The following is a 26067-nucleotide window of genomic DNA, read 5'->3' as shown; positions in this document are numbered from 1 at the left end:
TTTATTCTTTGTCGACATAGTGACGTAAGAACAACATCCGACTACACACATTCACACACTTGCAAATGTAACTTACCCACCACCGCCATTTTTAAATTTATTATGTTTTATTTTTTCCTTTTTCCACTAACCATCTGAGTCCAACGAAAGTTCTGTATTGGGGCTCCGAAAAACTGCCTGACCTTGGTTGCTATTTATATTATATTATATATATATTATATCCAAAATATACAAAATCTCCATAGAAACTTTTTTTTAAACATATACTGCATTGACTCAACAACAAGCAGCATTTTATATACTGACGCACTGCTTTCACTATATAGCTTTATATTCATCTCTCATTTTTATTTTTAAATTTTTGAGTCAAATTTTTCATATTTACATGGCAATGCCTTGCGAAAATAACACTAACAGCATTTAGTATTTGATAAACTAAGTGGTTTTAACATGGTAATAATTGTCATAATAATAATAATTATGTGGTAAGCTCCAATAGAGCAAAATATTTTGATAAATGATCTCTCTATATATAATTGGAGGGTAGGGTAAAGGAGTTAGGGAGGGACAACTAACCTCTAGTTAGTAAATTTGTACATAACTACACTCACAGTTCCTATGGCAAGGATGTTTCTAGGATACACATCATTCATTATGTAACACTCAAATAGCACAAACATTATTACTTTAAAAAAAAAAAAAAAAAAAAAAAAAAAAAATAACTGCTGCAGTCCTCTCTGCAATTATGTGCTCCCTCAATGCAGTTATTGTTGTCTAAGTTCACTGGTCCGTTTATTTTTTCTTTTGAAACAAAAAGAAAAAAAAGTAACAATCACAATTATTGAACTGGTTCCACATAATTTGCTGGATATAGTCCAACTCTACCGTCCTTTCTTCCTTTGCACCAGCCTTGCTCATCTTCATCTTCCAGCTTCTCGAATACATCTCCTACGAAAAAAGAAGGTTACAATTAAAAATATGCACAGTAGCTCTAAAAAAGAACATAGTCACAACTGCCCACAAGTTACACATGAATAGTCGTAGCAAATATATATATATAATTAAAACAATGTTTTTATAAACTGCACTACGAGAAAATGTAGTACAGAAAATTATTTTGTCCTTTTTAGTGCATTTTATAGAAACCTTATTTAAAAGTAAATATTATTATTGTAAGTGGCGTATTTAGGGGAGGGGCTACTGGGCTCAAGCTCCCTCCTCCCCGAAATAAATTTGTTAGTTTTTCACGTTCCACGTAAATAATAATCTTTCGTATCATTTTTAAGAATGTCACTGACTTTCCATTTTCTTATGTTCTTTGTTCAGAAATAATACTGTATTTGTCAAATTTGATTTCATGTAAGAACAGCGTTCTTTCGTTCATTCTATATATATATATATATTTTAGTTGTTACTTTCTTTCGTTTCTCCCACCATACTTTCGACCGTTATTAGTTGTGATTCAAGTCGGCCATCGTAAGTAACACCAAAACTAAGAGGAGCTGCTAAGCGAAATTGGTGTTCCACACCAACTCGCACGGATATCAACTTAAGGGGACTTCAGTTATTATAGCAAAGGAATATTTACATCGTTTAGTTATAAAGAAAGGTAAATGTTTGAATTAAAGAAAATCAGGATGGGGAATAAGTAGCCCGGGAAATTAGGTAGGCCAAGAGTGTGCTTTTTTTTTTTAATTATTTATTTATTTATTTATTTATTTATTTATTTATTTATTTATGGATACAATAAAAGGTTAGATTCACTGTTAAATTTTTTGTGTATCATAAGAATAATCAGTCTGCAATTCTTGCCAATAAAATTTCAATCAATGTATTTCAGCTTCAACTTGTCTCAACATTTTCTTTCAGGTAAAAACGTACATAGATAAAACTGAATATCTCCCTTTTTTTTAAAACGAAATCAGTTAAGTTTAAATGAGATTACAAATATTCAACGTGTACAGGAGCGTCATTTCAGATTTGCCTGGGGGAGGGGTAAGATCCTCCACTGAGATACGAGTTTCACGTTTTTTCAAAGTACATTAGTAGACAATCGATTAAGATATATTTAATTCTCAAACTCAAGTGAGCAATCGCCCGCTCCCCCTGCTTCCCCGTGTTGTGCATAGCCCCCGGAAACAAAATTCTAAATACACCACTCATTATTATTATTTACTTTCAATATCCTGCAATCAGTTCTTTACTCGTAACCTCCTTAACCTGAAAATACTGCATTATTTCGATGTGTGAGCTTACATATTTCATTTTCTTAACAATTCATAAGCAACAGTTCCTAACTTTTGTGGTAAAGGCGCTACATAAAGGTCTCGAACCATCACTGAACCACTCTTGTCATCTATTCAAGTAATGGGTGGCGTTGCCTATGCACTTACGCAAGCTAAATACAATTTCAATAATTTAATTAATGTGTTAGAGCAAAACTATACGCTAGAGTGAAAATTATGTGAAAATATTGAATTATCATCAGGTTTACGTATCTGTGTAAAATTTCAAAGCTCTAGTTAGTGTGGAAATGCCTCACGATACTGAACACCGAAAAACTTGTGCTCCCAGCAGGAATCGAAGCTAAGACCACTGTGTCAAATGTTTGCACGCTAAGAATCTACATACACAAGAATATACGTTATGTATCTACATGATATAATAATATAATATAATATTCAAGTAAATTCAAGTAGTGATGAAAGGGTTATTAGGGCTGATGATGATATTCCGAACACTAGAACTCTGAAGATATTTTCAGGTTTACGAAAATCTTATCGATAGATGTAAGAAGTGATTTGTTCTAACGTAAGGAGGATTAATATTTGGATATACAGAAAAGGTTTTACGCCTGTGCGACTTATTTTGGGACAGGTGAGAAAGCTGTAAATCATTCCCGTATTATTATTATTATAATTATAATAATAATAATAATAATAATAATATATATATATATATATATATAACTGTACGGAAAAACAAATGAAAAGTTACAAAATATAAATAAATAAAATCACCCAGTGGGATTCGAACCAGGTTTAAAAGTATTGAATCCCCACACAGAGAGAGAGAGAACATGCATAGCTATAGACAATTACAAAGCTTGCCTCCAGTTGTATGGATAGATAACGAACATTTTAACAACTCTTTTTGCTTTTTTAATGATTTTTGTGGTCGCAAAGCGTTTTTTTTTATATACCCACAATAGTTTTTTTTTGTATATACCAAGGTGCTATTTTGTTCTAAAAGTGTCATTATATCAAGTAACAAAACAGAAGCCGAGTACTTCACACAGCGAACTGTAAGCTGTGTTCAGAAGTGTCGTTATTTTTTTTTCTTATGCCTTCCCCCTCCTATTACTTCGCATGCGTTGTTGCCAAACTGACAATTTTACGGTACGGTACGATAAATTTCAGGCGTGTAATTATATTTTGGAGAAATGTGCCAAATATGAGGGGGAAGCTCAAATGTTCCCTTCTTCTCGATTGTAAATATTTCCCAAAGAAATTCGTAAAAATACATCTATTTTTATAACACACGGTGTGTCTTTTTGAGATTACAAACTTACTAGTATAGCTCGGAGTTCAAGTGAGGGGGAAGACGGAGGATTGCTTGCTTCAACAATGCACACCATTCCTAGTAGATAGAAATTAAGCATGAACTGTGTTTTAACTTCCAAGTTACATTGGCAGAGAGTATTTCATACTATAAGAAATACTCCATATAAGCTGCTACTACTATTTTTAGAATAATCGATATTACTATCTTATTCCCCAAACATATTTTATATACGACCAAGATCAAGACTTGCAACGGATTACCTTGTTTAAAGCTCAATTCGTCGGACTCTGCTCCTTCATAATCGTACAGCGCTCTTACAGGAACACCAGGTTCCCCATTATCCACTAACACCTCGCCTGCATCTTCGTCCCATTCCTCCTCTTCAAATGGATTGCCTTCTTGTCGAGTTCCGTTCCTAAAAATAGCAAAAGTAATTTTAAAATTAAGACAGGGAAGATATCTCGCATTATACACAGAGTAAACTAAGAATATCCAATCTACTATTAGAACGTTCACCTCAGCCCAGGAATTTCAATATATAGGATAAAATCTCGGGCGGTCTAAAATTTGTACTCATGTTCAGCAGGTTTGATTCTTTAATCAAATGAAAGAAAAAAGTTCTAATGAACATGGGTCGAAAATCGCCTCTTTTCAGTTATAAACCACCGAAAATGCAAAATATCACGTTTTAAAACACCCTGGCTTGAAAACTATGGGACCAATAGCAAGCTGGTGAAGAAATTACACAGAAATTAGTATGCGCTCTATCTACGTAAATATACATGTTTTACAATCCTGTGGTACCGGAGAAACTAACTGTATAAAGAAAGTTAGGGTACGGAAATACATTTTTAAGTGCTGGTGAGCATTCTTCGCCGGCACCGTAAGATTCCGAAGCTAGATATTTCGATAAAGCACATGCAAGTCTGTATAATTTCTTGAACAGCTTGCAATAGGTTCCATAGTTTTTTCAAGCCAGGAAATTTTAAAACCTGATTTTTCGCATTTTTGGCGGCTTATAACTAAAAGCAAGCCCATGTTTATTGGAACTTTCTGTCTTTCATTTGATATAAGGAATGACCCCCCCCCCGCTGAGCATGAACGCGAGTTTGATCACCCAAAGTAATAATAGACCTTCACCTTCCGGGACCTTGTTTTGGCGGTAGGGTCTGATAAAGATGTGGCAATGTAGCAACATCGTATGACATGATAAGTAAAGTTTATAACAGAAAGTCCACATCACAGCTCAATGTAGCGTAGAAGAAACGTGTGAGACTGGCAACTAGGCGATCTATGTTCAAATCTCACCACCGATTATTTCATGCTGGATGAGAACGGCAACAACGAAACAAATACTTCTGCAGCAGAAGTCATTATATTCTAGTGTGCCGAAATTGGAATTCTAACTAGGTCCCACGTCTATTGACCTGAGCCTTCTAGTCGCTTGGATGTGACGTTTCTTTAGTTGGTTGTTGAAGTGTCCATTCTCGGTTGTATGAGACGTGGACTTATAGTTTAAAGTGGAATTCAAACCACCGTAATGTGTTAAAAAAAACTGAAACGCTATTCCACCGGGAATCGAATCCAGTATCACGTGAACCAAAGACATGCGCTAGCCACTAGACCAGTGGGGGAGCCTTCGGGACGCTAGGAACTCTCACAGCATTCACATAACTAGCTTGCACATATGTTTGTCAGCATATCAACAACTACCATATGTTCATTTTGCAGTACAAATTGAACACTTTCGAACATTTACATGGTACATAAAGACTTAAAACCCCTTCTGCATATTATTCTCAGTTTCAATGATGTTCACATTCAGCTTGAAAGAACGTTTTGCCCTTACTGTCAATCACACATTTTCTCCACTACACGCTGAGTAGTGAGGGTTAGTGTTATACTTTTTTTTTTTTTTTTTCGTCATGAGACACGTGGTGTTACCACATCATCATATCTTTATTTGCCCTACTGTTGAAACAAGGCCCCGGAGGGTACGGACTATATGCTGCCATCATCTAACCTCTAGAATCTAGATCACTCCCCACTGAACGTGGGTATGAGTTTTAGAACCCGCAATAAAAGTTTTTTTTTTCTTTCTCTTTAAGTGGAATTACCTTCTGAATAATTCTTAGTTTCTCCCATACTAGTTGAATTTTTTGCCCGGTACGAAACTAAAAGATGAATAGCATTTACAATTCTCAAATTTGTGGCTCGAGAAGTTCGCTGAATTCACTGACTCTTCAGCTATCCTACATCATAGAGTTGTCTCTCTTAATCCAATTGTTCAAATAATGTTCCCTCTCAGCTGAGTCCGCTATACTGAATTAATGCACCTGAATGGCATGAACACATTATATATATATATATATATATATATATATATATATATATATATATATATATATATATATATATATATATATATATATATATATATATATATATATATAAAAGCTACTAATATCAACCTTCGTACGTTGTGTGAACAGTTAAGAAGAAACATGTACTATAGCGAGGTATGGAATTCCACCAAGAAAAGTCTCACATGTTTAGCAATATAGCAAAAAACTGAGAAAAAGGCGAGAAAATCCTTGGAATATCGTCAATAAATAAATAAATAAATAAATAAATAAATAAATAAAATAAATAAATAAAAGATGTAAGGTTAAATACGTCTTTTCGTCTTTTAAATGTATTTTTCTACTTAGAAGAATTGCAATAAATTTTAAACACACCACTTAGAAAGAACAGAATGGATAGTCGCAACAAGAAACTGACCTAAAAAAAAATATCATTTTTGTCATTAAATGATGCACTCGTGATCAAGAAGACTGCAGCAGAAATAGAGATTTTCGAAGTAATTATATGACGATTCATGAAAGAGTTTCTTGTTCAGATTTTCTTGCTCTTTCTTTCCTTCAAATTTTAATCCAATGATTCAAATACGATACATACGAGGGCTGGAATTTTAATAGTGGCAATTATTCACTATCTGTAAAATGATAAGGCCAGAATACATAAGTAAAACTTTTACCGTCTCTCAATAATGTCTCCAGCTTTGTAGGCGATCTGTTGCCAGAGATATGGTGCTTCTAGTATACCCGTAGGAATCTGTTGATTCGAATGCACCGGTTTATTGCCTGGAGAAGGAACATCTGGAAACCTGCAGTTTAGAATGAAATATGGCACGAAGTGGCTCCGTCTTGGGAATTACAGTAATAAGGACTTACGTCCGGCGAGTATAGTGGACAGTGAAATACTTGCCGGTCCCCCGAGCAAACAACTAGGTATCGAAAATTATACTTCTGGGCTTTCGGCGTCTATAGTCATTTTAGCCCGTCACGTAGGAGGGAGGAAGATGACGTCCCTCGGCGATCACACTATCCGTAGAAGTGGGGGAAAAAAGGAAGCGACTTGTCCGACCTTTCTGTTAGGAACCATCCTGGCATTTGTCTGGTGTGAATAAGGAAAACCCACAGAAAACCTTACTCAGGATGGCTAGCCTGAAAGGGCTTTTATACCTTTTCGATCGAGTGTCCCCGCCAGCCTGAGCAAACAAATCAGTCACAGTTTGCACTTGGCACCGAACATTGTCCTGTAAAATGATAAGTTATGCACGAATTATTGTAACGGTTTCAAAATAAACAGTAATTCTGTTACGGGCACATTTCATCTTCAACATCGTGGATGTATAATTCTAGACTGGTCAAACAAAACTACTCTTCTCTTTATGATGCATGCGCAAGGGTTGGCAAGTATACTTCATTTGTTGTGAAGTAGGTTAGATATCGATCTAACGTGCGGTATAAGCTAAAATCACTTTCTGTCCATGGCATATATACAACAGTGTTCCCACTATTGAAGTTCTAACTCTTACAATTAAGATATTATCACTTACGTAATAGTTGAAGCTCTGTTTCCGGTTTCAGTCTTCTCAGCTGCCACTTTTCCTGAGTTGTACCCGTCTGTTTTGCTGTCCGATACATCTGTTGATATAACTCTGCTACCTTTCTTTGAGGCCTTATTGTTTGTTGGAGGATATTCCTGAAAGAATCATGTGCACAACTTTAGGAAAAATAAACACTATACAATTAACATACACACTAGAACAAGAATGCCTAAACTGGACAAGACTGTCCGAATGAGTTTATTTGTATCGTTTCCTTCTACATCTTCATTATTTTTTATTATTTTCCCCTCGAAGCTCAGATCAATTTGTCATATGTTCGTTAAGTTGACGAAAATGGTGTAAAATAAAAATAATATGTTTTCAAAGGACTTTGTACCTATTTGATATTGTATCCACAACGACAAGTTTTTCAGATGTATAGAAATAAACGTCCGCACTGAATTTCCTTACCGGGTAAGTAAATTTTGTGTAACAATCAATACAGAATATATTGAAGTCGCACCATATAGTTCCACAACGTTATTAGAGTTTAAGGGGAAAAAAAGTCCAAAGTTGAGACATATACCAACAGACAGATTTTATGAGTTGAACAAAATTATATGGGTACGTAAAATCTCTCGCGTAGTTTTTGAGAACATGAAGAAAAACTAATTTCTTTGTGAATCTAAAAACTGATAGTGGTATGAGAACTATGCTTCTTATTCAGGTAAAACCGATATTAAAATATTATCCTCATTAAACTCTCCATTATGACACTAAACAATATGATTGATGCGATACAGCCTAAAATTTAACTAACTTCGCAGAACAAACTTTAGAAAATATTACATGCCTGAAATACTCTCTTCATGTTTATTTCTAATTCGTAGTGTGTGAATTACAAGAGTACGTAGCTTTACAAGCATGGTATATTCGAGTATTATCTGATACTCATTCTAGCTTTGGAATATCTTGTATAAAATAAAAGACAAATTCTGACCAAAGCATATACTAATACATAATAGCGTTACAGTTTCGGCAAAGCGTCTTCGCCTTCATCAGTCACATTATGAAATACATTTTTTTTTTCTAGGCAGATTAACACAAAACGAACTGACTATTACAGGATTGTGTTTCTCTTCAGCAAAAAGACCATATTCCTTCCTCACTACTGCAATGTCATTAACAATACTCAGTATAAGATTTAATAGACGATCATTTTCATTTTTAATGTTCTTGTACGATGTTCGGTTGTAGAAAGATAATCGAAGCTTCCTTATCACATTTCCTATAGACGCGGTAAGGTGATTTATTATTCTGCTGACCTATTTTACTACTACCTACTTTCCCGAAATCACGTTCTCAAGCGAAAGTAGGTCAATAAAATAATAAATCTCCTTATAGCGTCTATAAGGACATGTGTTGAAGCTTCGATTGCCTTTATACAATCGAACATCGCACAACGACACTAAAAATGAAAATGGTCGTACATTAAATCTTATACTGAGTAATGTTAATGGCATTGCAGTAGTGAAGAAGGAATATCATCTTTTTGCTGAAGAGAAACATAATCCTGTAATAGTCAGATAGTTTTGTGTTAATCTGCCTAGAAAAAAAATTTATTTCATAATGTGGCTGATGAAGGCACAGATACTTTGCGAAACTGTACCGCTATTATTTATTAGATAGTATATGCTTTGGCCAGAATTTGTCATATTTTATCGAGTATTATATGGCAACTTATAATTAGAAGAGTTAATAATTAACTCTTCAGTTTCGTGACTAAATACAATTCTACAAAATTTGCATAACACTTATACGAAAATCTTACGACTAAATTTCAGCAACAATTGTATAAGTACTTATTACACATTAATCTTCTAGTAATGAAAGAAATTATAAATATTAACTCTAGTATAAAATACTACCTTAAACTCTACCCTAAAATGTTAAATAAAATAAATTCTTAAACAACCCATAATTACGTTAAAATTCTGCTATATATTATCTTTAAGAAGACAAGTTACTCTACGAGGTATTACAATACCAACAAAATATAATTCATGTTTACTTTTACTGACCCTCCACCGTAATTATATTGAAAAAGCTAAATGAACTTTATACCTGAATACCTGTTTGCTTTAATAAATAAAATTAATGAATACCATGCAAATAATCAGTATATATTAAAAAAAAATAAATAAACATGCTAGCTATATAACTTAAGAAAGCATTACCACTCTGAACCATGAATAACTTTGTACTGTAATACGATCATGAGAGATCTCCGAAATTTAGAGACAAGTTTGCACGAAGCAATCAATCTGTGTTGCTTTGTTTTCAAAGATAGTAATACAATTATTCAAAAAGTTACTAACAATTAATTAGCTGCGGATTACGAGTCAAAATAAGAGTTTATTATTTAGAAATGTATCTCTTACCAGAAATATTCAATTTTTTCCCTGTAAGTCTGTACGTTTTGAATCCAAGTTCATACATACCAAATAATAATATATAAACATTTTAAGTAATAATCTAAATCATAGTTCTAAAATGATTACTATTAAACAAACGACTGAATATGAATATGAATGGTTTACATACAGCATGTTTAACGAAGGCTAGTAATATTTTGATAGCTAGTATGAATGGTAACTGACTTTAAAAATACATATATATGAAATCAATTTTCAATTCATTTCTGAGAATATCTATCTAAACTGAAGCCATTTATTGTATTTTGCATCATTCAATACTAAATAAATAGAAACCGTAATTAATCTGACGGTTAAAAAAAAAACAATCGCTCTCATAAAATTTAATCGACACTGCCACCTACCAAAATATTTACATCATCTTTTGAAATACAGTGTATTTATGTACACTCATGTTCAAAATTATTGTCGCATGTCTATAAATATGTTGTTGTAGGAATATAATTTGATAACGAATTCACCCGGTATTTATTATAACGTTAGTATGAGTATAATCGGTAAAGACATGTATGTGGTAAATTTCATGCCAAAAGAGCAGTAAATAAAAACAAAACGAAAATAAAACTTTCTTGTCCAATTAGCAACATTTTGTTTTATTCATTCTAATTTTCGTATTTATAATTATTTTCCTATGGAATTTACCAGAAATATACAGTTTCCGATTATACAATAGTATCAGTATTACAAGTATCTTGCAAAATCATTATCAAATTATATTCTTACAAGAAGACAGTTATAGATATGCGACAATCATTTTGAATAGGAGTGTACTTTTCTAAACAATAGGTTCAAGTACTACATACCTTTGCTTTTGATGATGTATAGAACAGCAACTGAAGTTAGAAAACCTATGGCCCATTAACTTTTGTACTGTCTTTTACAGTGTATGTAAAAATTTTTGAAAACGCAACGAAAATTAAAAGATAATACTGAAATTTTCTTTTTTTCTTTCTTTCTTTTTTCTTTTTTTTTAGTAATTACAAAATGGCGTAATCTAAAATGAAAACTGTTTCAAGAGGTTCCTCATTGTTAAATAATGCATTTCTAAGTCTATTGAGAAATGTCATCACTGCTGGTATCGGTTCCAAACACTAAGGCTAAGACCTGTTAGTTAATCGACTAAGAAAACCACTGGCCAATGTATGTATTAGAGATAAAAAAAAGCCGGCTTTTTTGGAACAGAGTTTTCTTTTTTCATAAAACCCTGTTTTGGGGGGATAAACTGAAATTTTTGCGTTTCTGAGTTATGATTTTTATTCATGTACCACCTTTGATTCCCTGTAGTGGATTCTACAATTAAAAAAGGTTCCTTTAAAACATTCATTTCTATGTTTATTAAGGGACTAGTTATATTCTACTGATTTTTAAACTGGCATTCATTGATATTCAGCACGTGTAGTTTATGCAACCCAACATATCAGAACTGTCATGTTGGTTGCCTAACCACTTACAAAGAGCGTGAAAGTTGTATATTTTGTTTTATTTTGCTTGAATCAAACTGGCAGACAAAATAAGTATCATATACAAGAATAACATGTATTTATTACTTTTATTTTATTTAAAATGTTGGGCAAAAATGTTATTTTATCTTGCAACAGCTACGAGTTAAAAGAAGAAACATTATAAAAATGTAATGAATAATCTCGATTTGTAAATGATTTATGTTGCTGCCGCTGGAGATAAATGTTTGTTTATACGTCGTAATCCGGTTGCTATGGTAACAGCTCCCGTTACCAAAGTTTTGTTTATAAACAAGTTTAATATAATCAGAAAGACGCCATATAAATTAGAAGTGTATGGAACTGCTGAGAAGCAATTATCTATTTGGAAATATAGTGCTCCTACGTGATCAAAATAGTGTCTATTTTAATTATCATCGTAGTAAAAAGTAACAGCTTCTAATAAGTATATACTACGATAAATCTTTTTAAAATAAATCGAACTGAGGTTATACATAAATAAAGAAACATTCAAACCTATTTTTGTTTTGGTATAGAATTCGGTTTTTATTTCGTTCTCCATTCGGGAAACACTTTACTATTGTTATAGGATATAAGGAGATGTCATATTATACTTTAGGATATTTATGGAATATTATCAGATATTATGGTTTTAGATTTCAATTTTAGTAAAGTTACAATATTTTATGTCATTTAGATTTAAGTTTATTCACATCATCATTTTACTCATTAAATCATGTCACACAAATATTAGGAATAACATTATGTCATGAAAATCATTTAGTTCGCTGACGCTTTATTATTTCATTACTAAAAAGCAAATAAAGCAACCTAGTTACATTATGTTAACGATAGAATTTATACAATGTAGTTATTACGTTTGTCAGACAATTACAATCGGATCAGCGTTTTCATTTTCAAAATTGAGAACAGAATGTTTATGTAAGAATTATGTATCTTTATGTTTTTAAAAATTCTTGGATTGACAAAATTTAAATCATCCGATAGATTGTGTCTGGAGATTCTAGAGATTCTGGTCAGCAGAATGTCCTGTCCCAATTGAGTTTCTCAAGAATTCCACGTGCTATCTGGAGCCTGTTGTTGTCATGAATATCTTCAATGTCTGCAACCTCATTTCTTGATTATATAAAACCGTTTCCTTGGAAAGAGAGTGGGTTAAAAGGAAGGAGTTAATAAGAAGCAGTGAATAAGAATCAGTTAACAAGAATCGAGTTAATAAGACCTCAGATAATGAGAAGTTATTAAGAGATCTATTCGCGACAAGCCGAGATAGTTACTTTAATCTAAGTTTCGGAAAGATCATTTATAAATTTTATTCGCGTACACTATCGAGTGATAAGCTCATTTTCCATGGACGATTTATAAAGTTTGGAGCTGAACTGCAGATGGGATTACCTAACAACATAGGACCAGTAGTCACCCAGGTATGATATTCTTAAGGCCAGATTTCCCTAATTTCTTTCCTCATGACCTTTCAGATATTTAATCAAGTCAATCTCAGAACACCAAATTCATTGTTCAATAAACTGTTACAAATCGAACAATATGTCTTTCTCTGAGTTAAATAACACTTCCATTGATCACAACTAAATTAGTCTTAAATCTCATGTTACACATTTGCCTAACTTTTAGGGGCATGTTGAGAGAGAAATTCCAGATATTTCTCTTAGTTTAGTTTGGTCTTCTCATTCTTGCTACTATCCCCACATTCGTTTCGGACAAGAGTAGACCAGGCTAATACTATGGAGCTTCTAATATATATTCAGTTTATGAAATTAAAGCCTAAAATGGCCAATTTAGGTATGATGTTAGTTTAACGGTAGTACAAGTTTATTATTTACAGAATTTATTCTTTCTTTAGTGTTATTTTGTGTCAATAATTTGAAATGGGAAACTTGGGTATAGTATCTTAACATTCTCCTGCTTGGATTTTAACGGCTTTAATGAATGCTATAAACTCGTTCCGTGTGAGTTCTGACATAAAACGTCTTTAGCTGCAAAAATGTTATTAACTAACATTCAATTTATGCATAAATTCTAAATCACAATTTTGTTCCACTAACTACTACATTTTCAGAACATTTATTGCTAACATTATTAAATTTTCACTAAAACATTTTTGTCGTAGAACACTGCTCTAATAGCTTTACAAACTATTCGTTAGTATTAGAAAATCCATAGTGTCCATCGATTTACCCTTTTTCTTTCTCATCAAGTGACTGATTATTCTTGATTATTTAACTTCTTGATTTTTTGTTTTTTTTTTTTTTTAAAAAAGTTATTAATTTTTTTTCGTATTATAATGGGAAAAATGTGAACGTTCAGGCAAAAATTCTCTTGCAGGCTTTATACCTGGAGAACTACATATAGTTTAGCCAAACTCAAACTACCACTTAACTTAGTATGATGTACTTATTACGCAAAAGTACGAAAACTCCATTTAGGGGCCGGTCAAAAAATTTGTGAACCCTGATCGCAATCTTTTGATCATTTCTAAAATTATTATTATTATTTTTATTTTTTTTTTTTCATTCGGACAAAGAAAGTATAGGGATCTCGTTTTACTACAAATCTTATTAATTGACTCAAATATTACCCTTCCGAAGTAATGAACATACAATAATAATTTCCCTGTACTATACCATATACTATTCTGTATCCTTATATATAAATACGGGATTGCCTTCTGAGGATCTTAGCTACAATTTCAGAACAGATTTAGACGACAAAAATGTGTCAAAGAGTCACTACAAATTCACCGAAACGCATCAACTGTAAGAAATCATTTCCATCACTGAACACGATATACAAGGTAAAATACATGACGTATTAACATTGTCAAGCTAGATGTAGTAGGTGACGTGATGCTAAGGATAACCAGGGTTAAGCATCACAATTTCACCTGCTATATTTAGCCTGACAATATTAGAACATCACGCATTTCACCTTGTACATCGTCTTCAAACTGAAAAGTGCGTAACTCTACCTTTTTTCTTTTTCTGAGTTAGTGACTTCTGCCAGAACGCCGACAACATATATTCACTTCTTTTCTCCTTTTGTTAATGAGGCTGTAACAATTTAACATTTATAAAATATTATTGGAAAAACGAACAACTGTTTTCAAGACATTTTATATACCGCAGAAACTTGGGTGAGTGCCCGTCATTTATGGCGTTATAAACTGCGACCTAGTTTAATTAATACCGTTTTGTAGATATTCGGTGGCTCGTCTTCTAATTTTTTTTTCACTTGTCTTCATTTTCCCTAGGTTATTCCAGAATATTGGGAAATAGTGAGGAGTGTAGTGAGAACCCTTACGATTTAATTACCTAAGTGCACAACAAACACCTTTCTACGAAAACCACGTCTGCCATTAATTTATGATCTTTTGTGAGGTTCAAAGTGGTTCACTTTGTGATCTACATGTTTAGAAATTAAAAATAAAATGCAAATTACATGCACATCTTCGCCCACACTGCGTTGATTGATCAAGGTGATGCTACCAGCTGGAATTGAATCCTTAGATTTGCCCTTTGCAATTTCCCTGAATTCTTCTGTATAATCCTGCGAACACATGCATGCACATCAGAAAATCTTTTACTTTCAAAGCAAGCAATTGGATTCACATCCCTACATAATACACAATAACATATTAAAAATAAAAGCACCAAATACCATGCACATCAATAGAAAACAATTATTACAGTTTTCAAATCAAACAAAAATAAATAAGTGTTTCTGTGCCACAAAAGAATCAATGATGAAGTTTTTTTCTTTCTTTTTCTTTTTCTCTCTTTTTTTTTTTTTTTTTTTAAAGAGGTGGTGGTTCTTGTTTAACATTTAAATCACCAATTCTTTTAATTTTCATTAATTCTATTAATCTAAATGTTAACCTCACTACACCTAAGTAATATTACATTAATAGTTGATAAATCTGTTTAGATCCGATCATAAAATTTACTTGTAATATTACTTTATGTTACAACTTGAAATATCTTTAGGAGAATGAAATTAAACCATCACTTTAATATCACACAGTTAGAATCTGTGATATACGAGGTGCGACAAAAAAAAACTGTTTGTAGCCGTATTACTAAGAATAATTAATATAATGCTTATTGTTTTTGCAAGGATAAACTACTATAGCTCCCCTACCTAGTACAATGAACTCGACTCACCCGGCCCAGCCATTCGCGAGATAAGCGACAAAGAGTGAACGCGTATGTATGTATGTTGGTGTAAAATGACAAGCGTGAAAGTAGGACAAAGATAAACATCAAGTTTCTCGTGAAACTTCGAAAATCTGCCACTGAAATATTTCAAATGTTGAAGGAAGTTTATGATGAAGCCTGCACGTCAAGGACACAAGTGTGAGAGGAACAAAAAACTTTTGGAGGGTAGGGAGAACTGTGATGATGAACGAACAGATCGCCAGCGTTCTTCTGTAACTGAAAGAAATATCGAAAATGTTCGTGTTGTGAGAAATGACCGCAGATTGAGTATTAGAACAATTGCTGAGGCTATGAACTTGGACACAGAGTCAGTTAGACGCATCTTAACGGAAGAATTGCAAATGTGAAAAATCTGTGCGAAGATGGTTCCCAAAGTGTTGTGACATGAGCAGAATTTTTGGCTCGAACAACACTGCAGTGTTAAAATACCCGTCGTACTCGCCTGATTTGGCACCTTGTGATCCCCCCCCCCCCCCCGAAAATCAAATCTGAACTGAAAGGAACACATTTTACTTCCGTTAATGAGGTTAAAAAATTGGAAAATGTACTAAAAATCCTTACAGAACATTACTTTCACGGATGTTACATACAATGGCAGCAGCGAATGAAGAAGACGTGTGTTGAAGCAGAGGGGAACTACTTTGAAGATGACATCACCGACAGGAACCAATAATGTACCTACTCTGAGTTATTACTTCAGTCTTCTTTTTCTTTCGCACCTCGTATATGTAAGATATGTATGAGTAGGCAGTTACAACCAGTGGTCAAACTGAAAACCAATTACTACCAATATGCTTGTCTGCGTAAACTTAAGTATCTTAGGTTTATTTTTTAAGAAGTTGTTAAACCAGTTATCGTTTTTCAATGTTCCTTTTTTAAAATCAAAATTACTAATCTCTTTTATATATTTTTTCCACGTGCAATCTGTAATACTGTGTAATGTCAACGTGCTTACTACAAAAGTGTCTAAAACATGTGCATAGCATTATTGACGTATCGAAAACTACGTTATTATAAATACTTATAAATTTACTGAAACTGGATTCATCACTGCAATTCTAACGAACAAGAAACAAAGGGGGAAAAATACGGAAAGGGAGGGAAAGAGAGAGAGAAAATGACAAATGAACCAGTTATTGTGTACCACAATGTGTAATGAAACAAAATATTTAATTGAATTTTAAAATGTGTATAAAATAGGCAATGTATGAAGTGGAGGCAGTTTGAATATTCTTTAGGATTCATAATCCAATGGAAAATTTAGAGTGCCTTGACTTCTACAATGCAAATGACCGGCTATGACTTCTAGAACTAGGAAGACTGAGAAAGAATGTGCAAGAATGTTAACATGACGGAAAAATCATATAAATACTACCGGATTCTCTTTCGGGTATGGGAAGTTCTATTTTGACGTCGAAACTCTGCGAGTCAAATTATTCATCATTAGTTTTGTTACTCCGTCATTCTGTCCATCAGAGGTTCTGCTTATCACCGTTACCAAAAGTAAGTGATTATGCATTGTCTTCTCTAGTTTTTAAGTCATACCAGTCCATACCATGCTCTGTGATTATTCAATCATTCCAGATCAGTTCATTAAATTCTTATTCTAAATTATTTCTGTGTTATCGAATTTTATCTTTGAATTTCTACTCCCATGTTTCTAATTAACTCTGAGCTACGCTATCTACGCCCCCAAGACTTGCATTAATTTAAATTACTTCTGGGAGGAACTGGGTGGATGTTAAGGCCATTCAGTAATTTCATGTATGAGAATTGTTTGGGGTTTGCGACCCAGACAAGAGGTCTCCTTTGACATGCCTCCGGAAGTTTCTAACTGCCTTTTACGTCACAAAACCGGTCACGTTTAAGGTAGATTGCGAACCTATTTTTAAGGTTTTAGCACAGTGCATATTTAGGCATTACTTGAATACTGTAGAGCTTATTTTAAATTGTACAGCTGATATGATTTTTGCCATTTTAATACGTAATTTATCGACATATCATATCGACTAATACTGGCCAAAATTCGACCACTGGTTATAAGTGAATAATGGTGAAAAAACTGATGAAATGAAACGGTACGAAGAAATGGTGAAAAAAAACTTTTGGCACATGAAGCTATCCAATTCAAGTTCACATAGTCAGCGGTAAGCATTCTCGCCCTTGGTGCGGGAGACGTGTCTTCGGTTTTCAATAGGAGGCCAATGTTTAGATCTCGTGTTTAAGTGTAAATTCCCATCCTATACCAAAGCTTAGGTAGTGAAAAGTAATTTAAACCCGAAACGAGCATAAACTCACATAAGGGGATAAAACCTGACATCTTTTGCAGCATGTTCTAAACTGTTTTTAACTCAGGTGCAAATCAAGACCATTAAGTACTAAATGAGTTTAATTTGTAAATGATTCTTCATTGTTGTAAGGACTAGACGCAGATTGTAGGACCCAGTGGCCGATCTTGAAACTCCGTACATGTTTATCGCAGCTTCCATAGGATAACATCAGTGGCTGCGTAACCAATTCTGTTCTTTCCCCTCACAGAATTACAAAACAAGAGTGAGTTTTCGTAACTTTTAGTTGCCCCTAAAGTTCACCTCACCCTGTACTACGGGGTCTGTGGGGCTGTTACTACCACCATTGGATACCATATTCAAGTTACGTCATCATTTCTCACTATACGTCATATTTTGTATTTTATAACGCATAAATAATACTATCTTTGCAATAGTTATGCACTACTACAGGGTGTCCAATATACAAAGCAACCCGGAGTTTGGGATAGTAGAACTTTTGAACCTGAACTGATACACAAATAATGGTTATACCAAAATGAAGCCTTGTTCATGCATATATTTTTAAACTAGGAAGCAAGGATTGAACTACACTACGAACCACAGTGTTGCCAGATGTAACCGAAGTTTTTTTTGTTTTGCAAAACATGTAAATTGACTCATTAACTCATATGTATGGATGTTCTGTCGTTAATTTTTAGCTTTTTGGTTGGAGTAGCTTGGAAACTATGGAGCAGAAAAACGAATTTTTCATTTCCATCGATAACTAATCGGATGAGGCATCTGTAAGGAGAAACTAGGGAAATCGCAGTTTTCATAAATTAACACTCTGAATTGGCAACCCTGCTGATATTTCAGTGCATCAAAAGGCGTGTTAAGGATCTGTCTACATTATGCAATTCTTGACAACAATGAAAAACGAACTTTGAAATTATCATGATAAAATTTTTACTTACATGCACTCGGCAACACCGCTATTCATTTCTATGGAGCTATTTAAAGCAAGAGGTATACAAGAACAATTCTTGAACTATTCAAGACCTGGAAACGAACATTCGCAGTGCCATTGAGAACACTAACACGTCTAATCTTCGTAAAGTTGCTGCCAACCTGGTGAAACGTGTGAACCAGTGTTTGAATCAAAACAGGGGACACTCCCAGCATCCGCTGTAGAGCTGGTAACTAATTTATGGTAGTAGCAATGTTGCCAGGTGTATGTAAGTAAACGTTTTATCATGATAATTTCAAAGTTCTTTTTTTATTGTTTTCAGGAATTGCATAATGTAGACAGATCCTTAACACACCTTTTGATGCACTGAAACATCAGCAAAGTTGTCAATTCAGAGTGTTATGAAAACTACGATTTCCCTAGTTCCCCTTACAGAGGCCTCATCCGATTAATTATCGGTGGAAATGAAAAATCTCTTTTCTGCTCGATAGTTTACAAACTACTCCAACTAAACAAACTGAAAATTAACGATAGAACATCCACACATATGAGTTAATTTACATTTTGCAAAAGAATTGATTTACACCTTCGGTTACATCTGGCAACACTGTGTGGTTCCTAGTGTACTTCAATTGTTGCTTTCTAGTTTAAAAATATATGCATGAACAAGGCTTCATTTTGGTATAACCATTATTTGTGTAGCACTTCAGGTTCAAAAGTTCTACTATCCCAAACTCCGGGTTGCATTGTATATTGGATACCCTGTATAAGTTAATGCAAAATATTAGAAAGATGAAATAGAGTAATTATTGAGAAATCAGATTGGTAAATTAAGTATACTATATTAGACAGTGAAGGCAGAACCTACGAAAAAAAGTTCCAAAGGTCTGTATAGAAAGAAAGAAAGTTTCATCTGGTGTAAATTTAAAATTCTTTGTTAGCTCTTTCTCCCACCTCCTTCATCTGTTAGTGATTTATGAGCCTTGTACGAATTTTCTGAAATATTATATTATATATATATATATATATATATATATATATATATATATATATATATATATATATAAGGCTTAAAGCGATGATGGTGGAGGCTCAAGCAATTTCACAACTTGGATGTCGGGCCGTTATGAAGTTTTGTTTCTCCAGGGAAAAGTCTGCAAAGAACATACACACTGTGATGTCACAAATATTGGAGGAGCAGTGTCCTTTTTACAAAACCATCTAAACTTGGTTGGCTCGTTTCAAGCCTCCCCATTTCACCGTTGAAGATAAGCTGCAATGATTACCTTCCAATCTCAACCGATCAGACAAGTGATGACGTCCATGCATATTATATATATACAACTCACGGGAGCGAGCGAGTTAGGTTCACCTGAAAGCAGGGCTGTTCTGTAAGTGCGATGAGTGGGACGGTAATCCTACGTGCAAGAGGCCTTGCGCCATAACAGAAAATAGTTAGGATTCAAGGAAAAGGTAATGAGTTTACTATTTCCTATTCATTTTCGGGATTCAAAATACACAGAGATGATGAACCATCATCTTGTACGACATTCTTATGACTTTTTTTTTAATCCGAAATGATTGAAGCGGCAAAAATTCTGCCTCTATGAACGCCTCTCAAGTTTCAGTGTGATATAATACGCCTTTAGATCTTCAGATATTCCCCTTGTTTGTCGAGCTATAATTATCGTTGATATGTCAAAATCTTTATATTTAAATGCTTTATAAAAAAAATGAAGTTTTTTAACAAATCCCCAATAAAATTTTCAATGCAACTATGAGTGAAAAATTTGCATTAATTTGATTCTTCACATTTGTCCCTTCATCGTAATCGCAAGAAGAGAAACACCAAATTTAGGGAAGAAAGCAAGCAGTTTTCTCTCTCTCGTTGCTTAATGGAAAAAATATTAAGAAAAAATATGTCCATTCACACACTTATAAATACGTTTCACAAAACCACACACACTATTATATATATAGCGTGATTCAAAATAATGTGAACGATAAGGAAACATTCTATAAGTGATAATACTCTATCAACAATGAAATCTCTATGGAAATACTTTCAATATTATCCTCAAGTTTTGTTTGGAACGAACGTAATAGTTTAAAATTTATACGCTAGATGGCAGAGTGATTAGATCCAAGATGGCTGCCTGTAATGCAGAGAGAGCATTTTGCGTTTTACAGTTTCACGTTTATCGGTCTGTTGTTAGTGTTCAACGCGAGTTCCGCACAAAATTTCATAAAGATCCACCATCAAAGAACTCCATACGTAAGTGGTATGACAAATTCAACAAAACGGGATGCATCTGTAAAGAAAAACCGCCCGGTAGGCCGTCCACTTCTGAGACAGATGTCGAAAGGGTTCGAACCAGTTTTCAACGCAGCGCACAAAAGTCAACAAGGAGAGTTAGCAAAGAGCTTCAAATGCCTCAAACAACTGTTTAGCGTGTAGTGCGTAAACATTTAAAGATGTATCCTTATCGAGTGCAGTTGTTACAACACTTAACACCTGATGATCACACGTGTCGCAAGACTTTTTGTGAGTCATTTCAAGAGTTGTGCAGTGCTGTTGATGATTTTTTGGGCAAACTTTGTTTCAGTGATGAAGCTACGTTCCATGTGACAGGAAGAGTGAATAAACAAAATGTTCGCATTTGAGGAACTGAGAAGCCTCACCAAACCTGTGAAATTGTGCGTAATTCACCGAAGACGAATGTGTTTTGTACAATTTCACCTTCAAAAGTTTATGGTCCGTACTTCTTTGACGAAGGAACTGTGACTGGACAAACATTTCTACAAATGCTTACTACGTGGCTTATGTCACAGCTCGGACATGACAGCGCAAACTTAATCTATCGATTGGATGGAGCTCCATGTCACTTTCATCACAATGTCAGAAATTTCCTCAACAGCAGACTGCCACACCGCTGGATTGGGCGGTCAGGTAAAAATGATCATCAGCTTCTACGTTGGCCACCAAGATCACCGGACTTAACCCCCTGCGATTTTTTTCTCTGGGGAGATCTGAAAGACATTGTCTACAAACTCTAACCCAAGATGTGAATGAACTGAACGAGCGCATCACTACTGCAGAGCAAACTGCTGATGCAAACATGTTGAAACGGGTCTGGATGGAATTGGAATACCGAATAGATGTGTGCAGGGTAACAAAGGGGACCAACATAGTACATCATTTTTTTTAATCTCAAAAACTTGGAGAGTTTTAGCATTTAACTGTAAGATTTGAAGCTATTTGGATGATTAATAAAAGAATTATAAGGTGGTGTAATGGTTCACATCATTTTGAATCACGCTATATATATATATATATATATATATATATATATATTAGGGTGGCAACCAGTTATATGGGAAAATTTCGAAATTTATTTCAAAAGAGTCTCACCCCCTAAATTTATTCCTTTTGGTTACTTAAGTACGTGTGCAAAATTTCATTAGAGTATTTTAATATTTAATGGTCGCTCAACGCGCTCAAACTTATAGCTACGTTTACATTACTTAAGGATTACATGCGAAACTTAGCATGTCTTCGCCCAACTCTTTCTCTTTGAGTTGCAGTTAATATATGACCTCCGGATGTATTCGCAACGTATTGTATAGTTTGGTGACGATATGTTTAGAAGTATCATATACAGGGTGCGTGACGAGTATATTACATTGGGCACTTGTGACACCATTTGACTTTCTCATTTTACCTGAGATTTTTTTCTCAAACCTAACATTTATTACAACTATTTGGCATTTGAAAACAAGATACAATGTGAAATACACTTTAGGAATCATGAATACACTTTGAGAAAGTAATTCTATTAAGACTCTGCTCACTATATTTCTGTTAATCTAAGGAAAACTCGCTGAGGGACGCTCTCTCTTAGATGAGATTATTTTCTGAAATAAATTTTGGAAAGAATCAACGGAAAATTCGTATGAAGCATGTCCTACTTCCCGAAGGCTGTCGGTTCGAAGAAGCCAAAGTTGTGTCCGCCAACCAAAATCATTACAGAGATGATTACAGAGAACTTTTAAAACTTGCTCTCCTATTTCTTGGCGAAGGTCTTACAGGAGGTGTCACATTCTATGTCCCTGGAGCCTATCATGCACGATGGATGGCGAAATAGATTTATTGCCTGAAGATATATCTTTTCCAGTCACAGTTACCCCTTACATCTCGTGGGTTGAACAGGCTTCGGAACTTCGACATATTTGTCGTCGCATGTATTTGAAGACATGGTATTTCTCTCTTCTTGTGCTTTCAGCTTCAAGAAATGACCTGAATCTCTTACATTTCTACAATAATGTTAATGCAAAACTTGAAGCAGCAGCAATGCACAGTTTCTCGAGATATCTGTGGTGTTTGAGCGAACCACTCACTGGTCTCAGTTACTTTTATCCTGAAATCCACGCAGCAGTGAAGAAAGACATAGTTACAGTGTTATTGAGGGACGGAAGTGAAGTTTAAGAACTCGTGCGCTTAAGATATGAGGAGACCACAAAGATAAAGCCCTTAGTGACTTCGTTTCCAGGAACACTACAAAGCTGTTTAATCACTAGAGATATCCGGGGATTGTTTTATTAGAAAACCCTGAAACATGAGAAACGAACTATACTTTCCTTCAGGTTCGAGAGCGTGTGAAAGCTCTGCCTGTTGTGAATGATCTGGCAGAACGAGGAATTGCATTGATTCAAAACTTCAATAGAAAACTGATCAATCAGGAAGATCAGGTCCAATTTATTCTACAAGTTGTAGAGCACCACAGAAAGAAATTTCCCCACCCCAAGTAGATTCATTCTCAACCAAAGTATTTTTGTTTCTTGTGTTGAATATACTTCCGCAAACATAAATACTGAATAAAAAATATACATACGTAAAACATAAATAATACTAAAGGATGTTTCCAAACATTTTTGAATTTCATATTAGACCCTATTTATATGTGAATTTTCACATTTTAGTGGTTTTAAGCGAATTTATTGATGCGTTGAGCGACCACTAAATATTGTGTAATTGCTTCAACATTTTTGTAGTAAACATTTGAAATAAAAAGAAATAAAATTTGACCCTGAGACCATTAAAAATGCAAAAGTGAATTTTCGTTGCCACTCTAATATTATATATATATACACAAATTCATTTGGAATTTATTCTGGTGTCTTTTTCCCTCTAATCTAGCGGAATTTTCGTAATTTCTCTCCCTCCACTCAAAGTGGGATTTTGAGTTTAAGAATTGGCAAACCTTGTACAAATATTTTTCGTCGTTTCTTATTTGCAAACGCGAAGTGTGCTACGTTGCATGTGACAGTTGCAATTGTATAAAAAACAGAATCTGCGCAAGACAAACTGAAGCGTGTTACGAACAAACAATACTTACTCTACGAACTTTTAAGAACTGGAATTCAGCTCGAAACATATAACAGCAGCATTAACTGTATGTTTCGAGCCTCCGTCCAATTTCAATTTTCAAGCCTCCATGTAATTAAATGCAGAATACGCTATCGACACACGCTGACATCAGATGTTGCCAATAGGTGCGTTACAATTGAAAAGTATCGGTAAAAGAATCTTCATTTAAGGAAATGAGCGAAGAAATAGCAGCTGCCTCCATATCCATCGTATCTCACTACAGGATTCTAGAAATGTTAAGACAGCTATCACTAGCAATACTTGTAATTTCTGAAGATACCTAAGAAGAGATAAAATTGAGAAACATTCCAGAAGAAAGAAACACAATTCAGAAGAGAAATGGTCAAGGGAAGCGAAATGACCCAGCTCTTTGATATCGCGGAATGTAAACGCAACACGTTTATGCGATGTAGATGCACAAAACAATGAAATGAAATCTTTGAGTTTTACATCCCACGGTTATGCCGGATAGGCTAAAGGAGAGGGTGATGATGAGAAATGAATGAAACGGTGGAATGAAGAAAGTGGAAGGAAACAAGAGAACCCCGAAGAAACCCACGCACACGGTGTTTGTCCACCACAAAGTTCACTTGGCGCGAGCTGGGATCGAACCAGGAACACCATGCACCAGACGTGAATGCTCTACCACTGAGCCACCGCTAGATGCACAAAAGAAAGGAAGATTAACTTGCATAAGATGAATATTTGTTGGATCAAAGAACTGACAGGAGAATGGCCATGTCTATTTGGATGTTCAAGCTACACGAACATTAGAACGGGAGGCAATGAGAAGAGGAAGAGCGGATGAAACTTGACGTCACAGTCAGTCAGTCAGATGTAGATCAGTCCACACTTCAAGAGGATGATGATCACAGTTCGACGTCAACTGCCAAGCTGAATTGTGATTCCGATTTAGTTAATGTTCTCGATTCAAATCATCTTTCCACTTCACCACCCGTTCAAGCTGAGATTCCTAGCAGACCTAAGCAAATGAGATTTCATCTCAAAATAATGTGCCACTGCTGACAGGTAAGGAGCCTTTGATCGAGTTTTCGCTTCCTTCGCCTGAGCCATATTTGAAGTTGTTGCATTAATCACGCCTGATGACACATCAAACGTAATCGACAAAAGTAAAATCACAAAAGAGTAGGGAAAAAAAAACTACAGGTCCATTTCGGTGAATTTTCTTGAACGCTATCACGTGGCCTTTAGTACGACGGTAGAAAAGACAACACCCCGTCCAAGTTAAGAAAAGTGATAAATACGACAGAGAAAAACATGCTGAAGAGCATGTAACACTTAACCGAGAACCGGAAAACGAATACTTGGGTCATGTTACACCTCAAACATGCACTTCACGGGGGATCGAAGAAGCCATTGTTGGGTTTTAGGAGAAGGACATCGATGTGTCGACGTCATCTGTCGGTGTACCAACACTGTGAAAACATTGGCAGGAAGAATGGTGATATACGATTATTATAAGACGATTTGGGAGGACTTTGTAGTGGCTTCATGACAACGAACTGCCATTTCGCCATCTTGCTAATAGGACAAGAGTAGTAGATGCTTGTTAGAAAGTATGTTTGGCGTTGCCCAGATCATTCCACCCTACGGATAAAAGGAACGGCTGAATTTTATCATTTGCACAGGAATGAGGCCTTTATAATATTTTCAAAGTCCAGCACGCTGTTCACCAAATTTTTCTTTTCCAGCTACTTTGACGAGTAAAAGATATCGG

General features: G+C 34.6%; 1 protein-coding gene across 8 annotated transcripts in view; it reads right to left on the bottom strand.

Moving 5' to 3' along the window:
• Window positions 1-697: 697 nt before the first annotated feature.
• Synd (protein kinase C and casein kinase substrate in neurons protein Synd) overlaps window positions 698-26067 on the bottom strand; it is a 367852-nt gene continuing 342482 nt past the window's right edge. For 7 of the 8 annotated variants that reach the window (XM_081738619.1, XM_081738618.1, XM_081738616.1 and 4 more), the window contains 4 exons: window positions 14889-14996; window positions 7466-7611; window positions 3825-3979; window positions 698-948 (listed from right to left, as the gene is read on the bottom strand). In XM_081738619.1, coding sequence (XP_081594745.1) covers window positions 839-948; window positions 3825-3979; window positions 7466-7611; window positions 14889-14996 — 519 coding nt within the window. In that variant the 3' untranslated portion in view covers window positions 698-838. The remainder of the gene's footprint in view (window positions 949-3824; window positions 3980-7465; window positions 7612-14888; window positions 14997-26067) is intronic. The other variant, XM_081738620.1, reaches the window with a different exon arrangement.

This window comes from Thermobia domestica, chromosome 14, assembly GCF_964235325.1.
Source record: "Thermobia domestica chromosome 14, izTheDome1.hap1.1, whole genome shotgun sequence".
Taxonomy (NCBI): Eukaryota; Metazoa; Arthropoda; class Insecta; order Zygentoma; family Lepismatidae; genus Thermobia; species Thermobia domestica.
The sequence above is the reverse complement of the archived record's forward strand: the minus strand, read 5'-3'. Positions and strand labels throughout refer to the sequence as shown.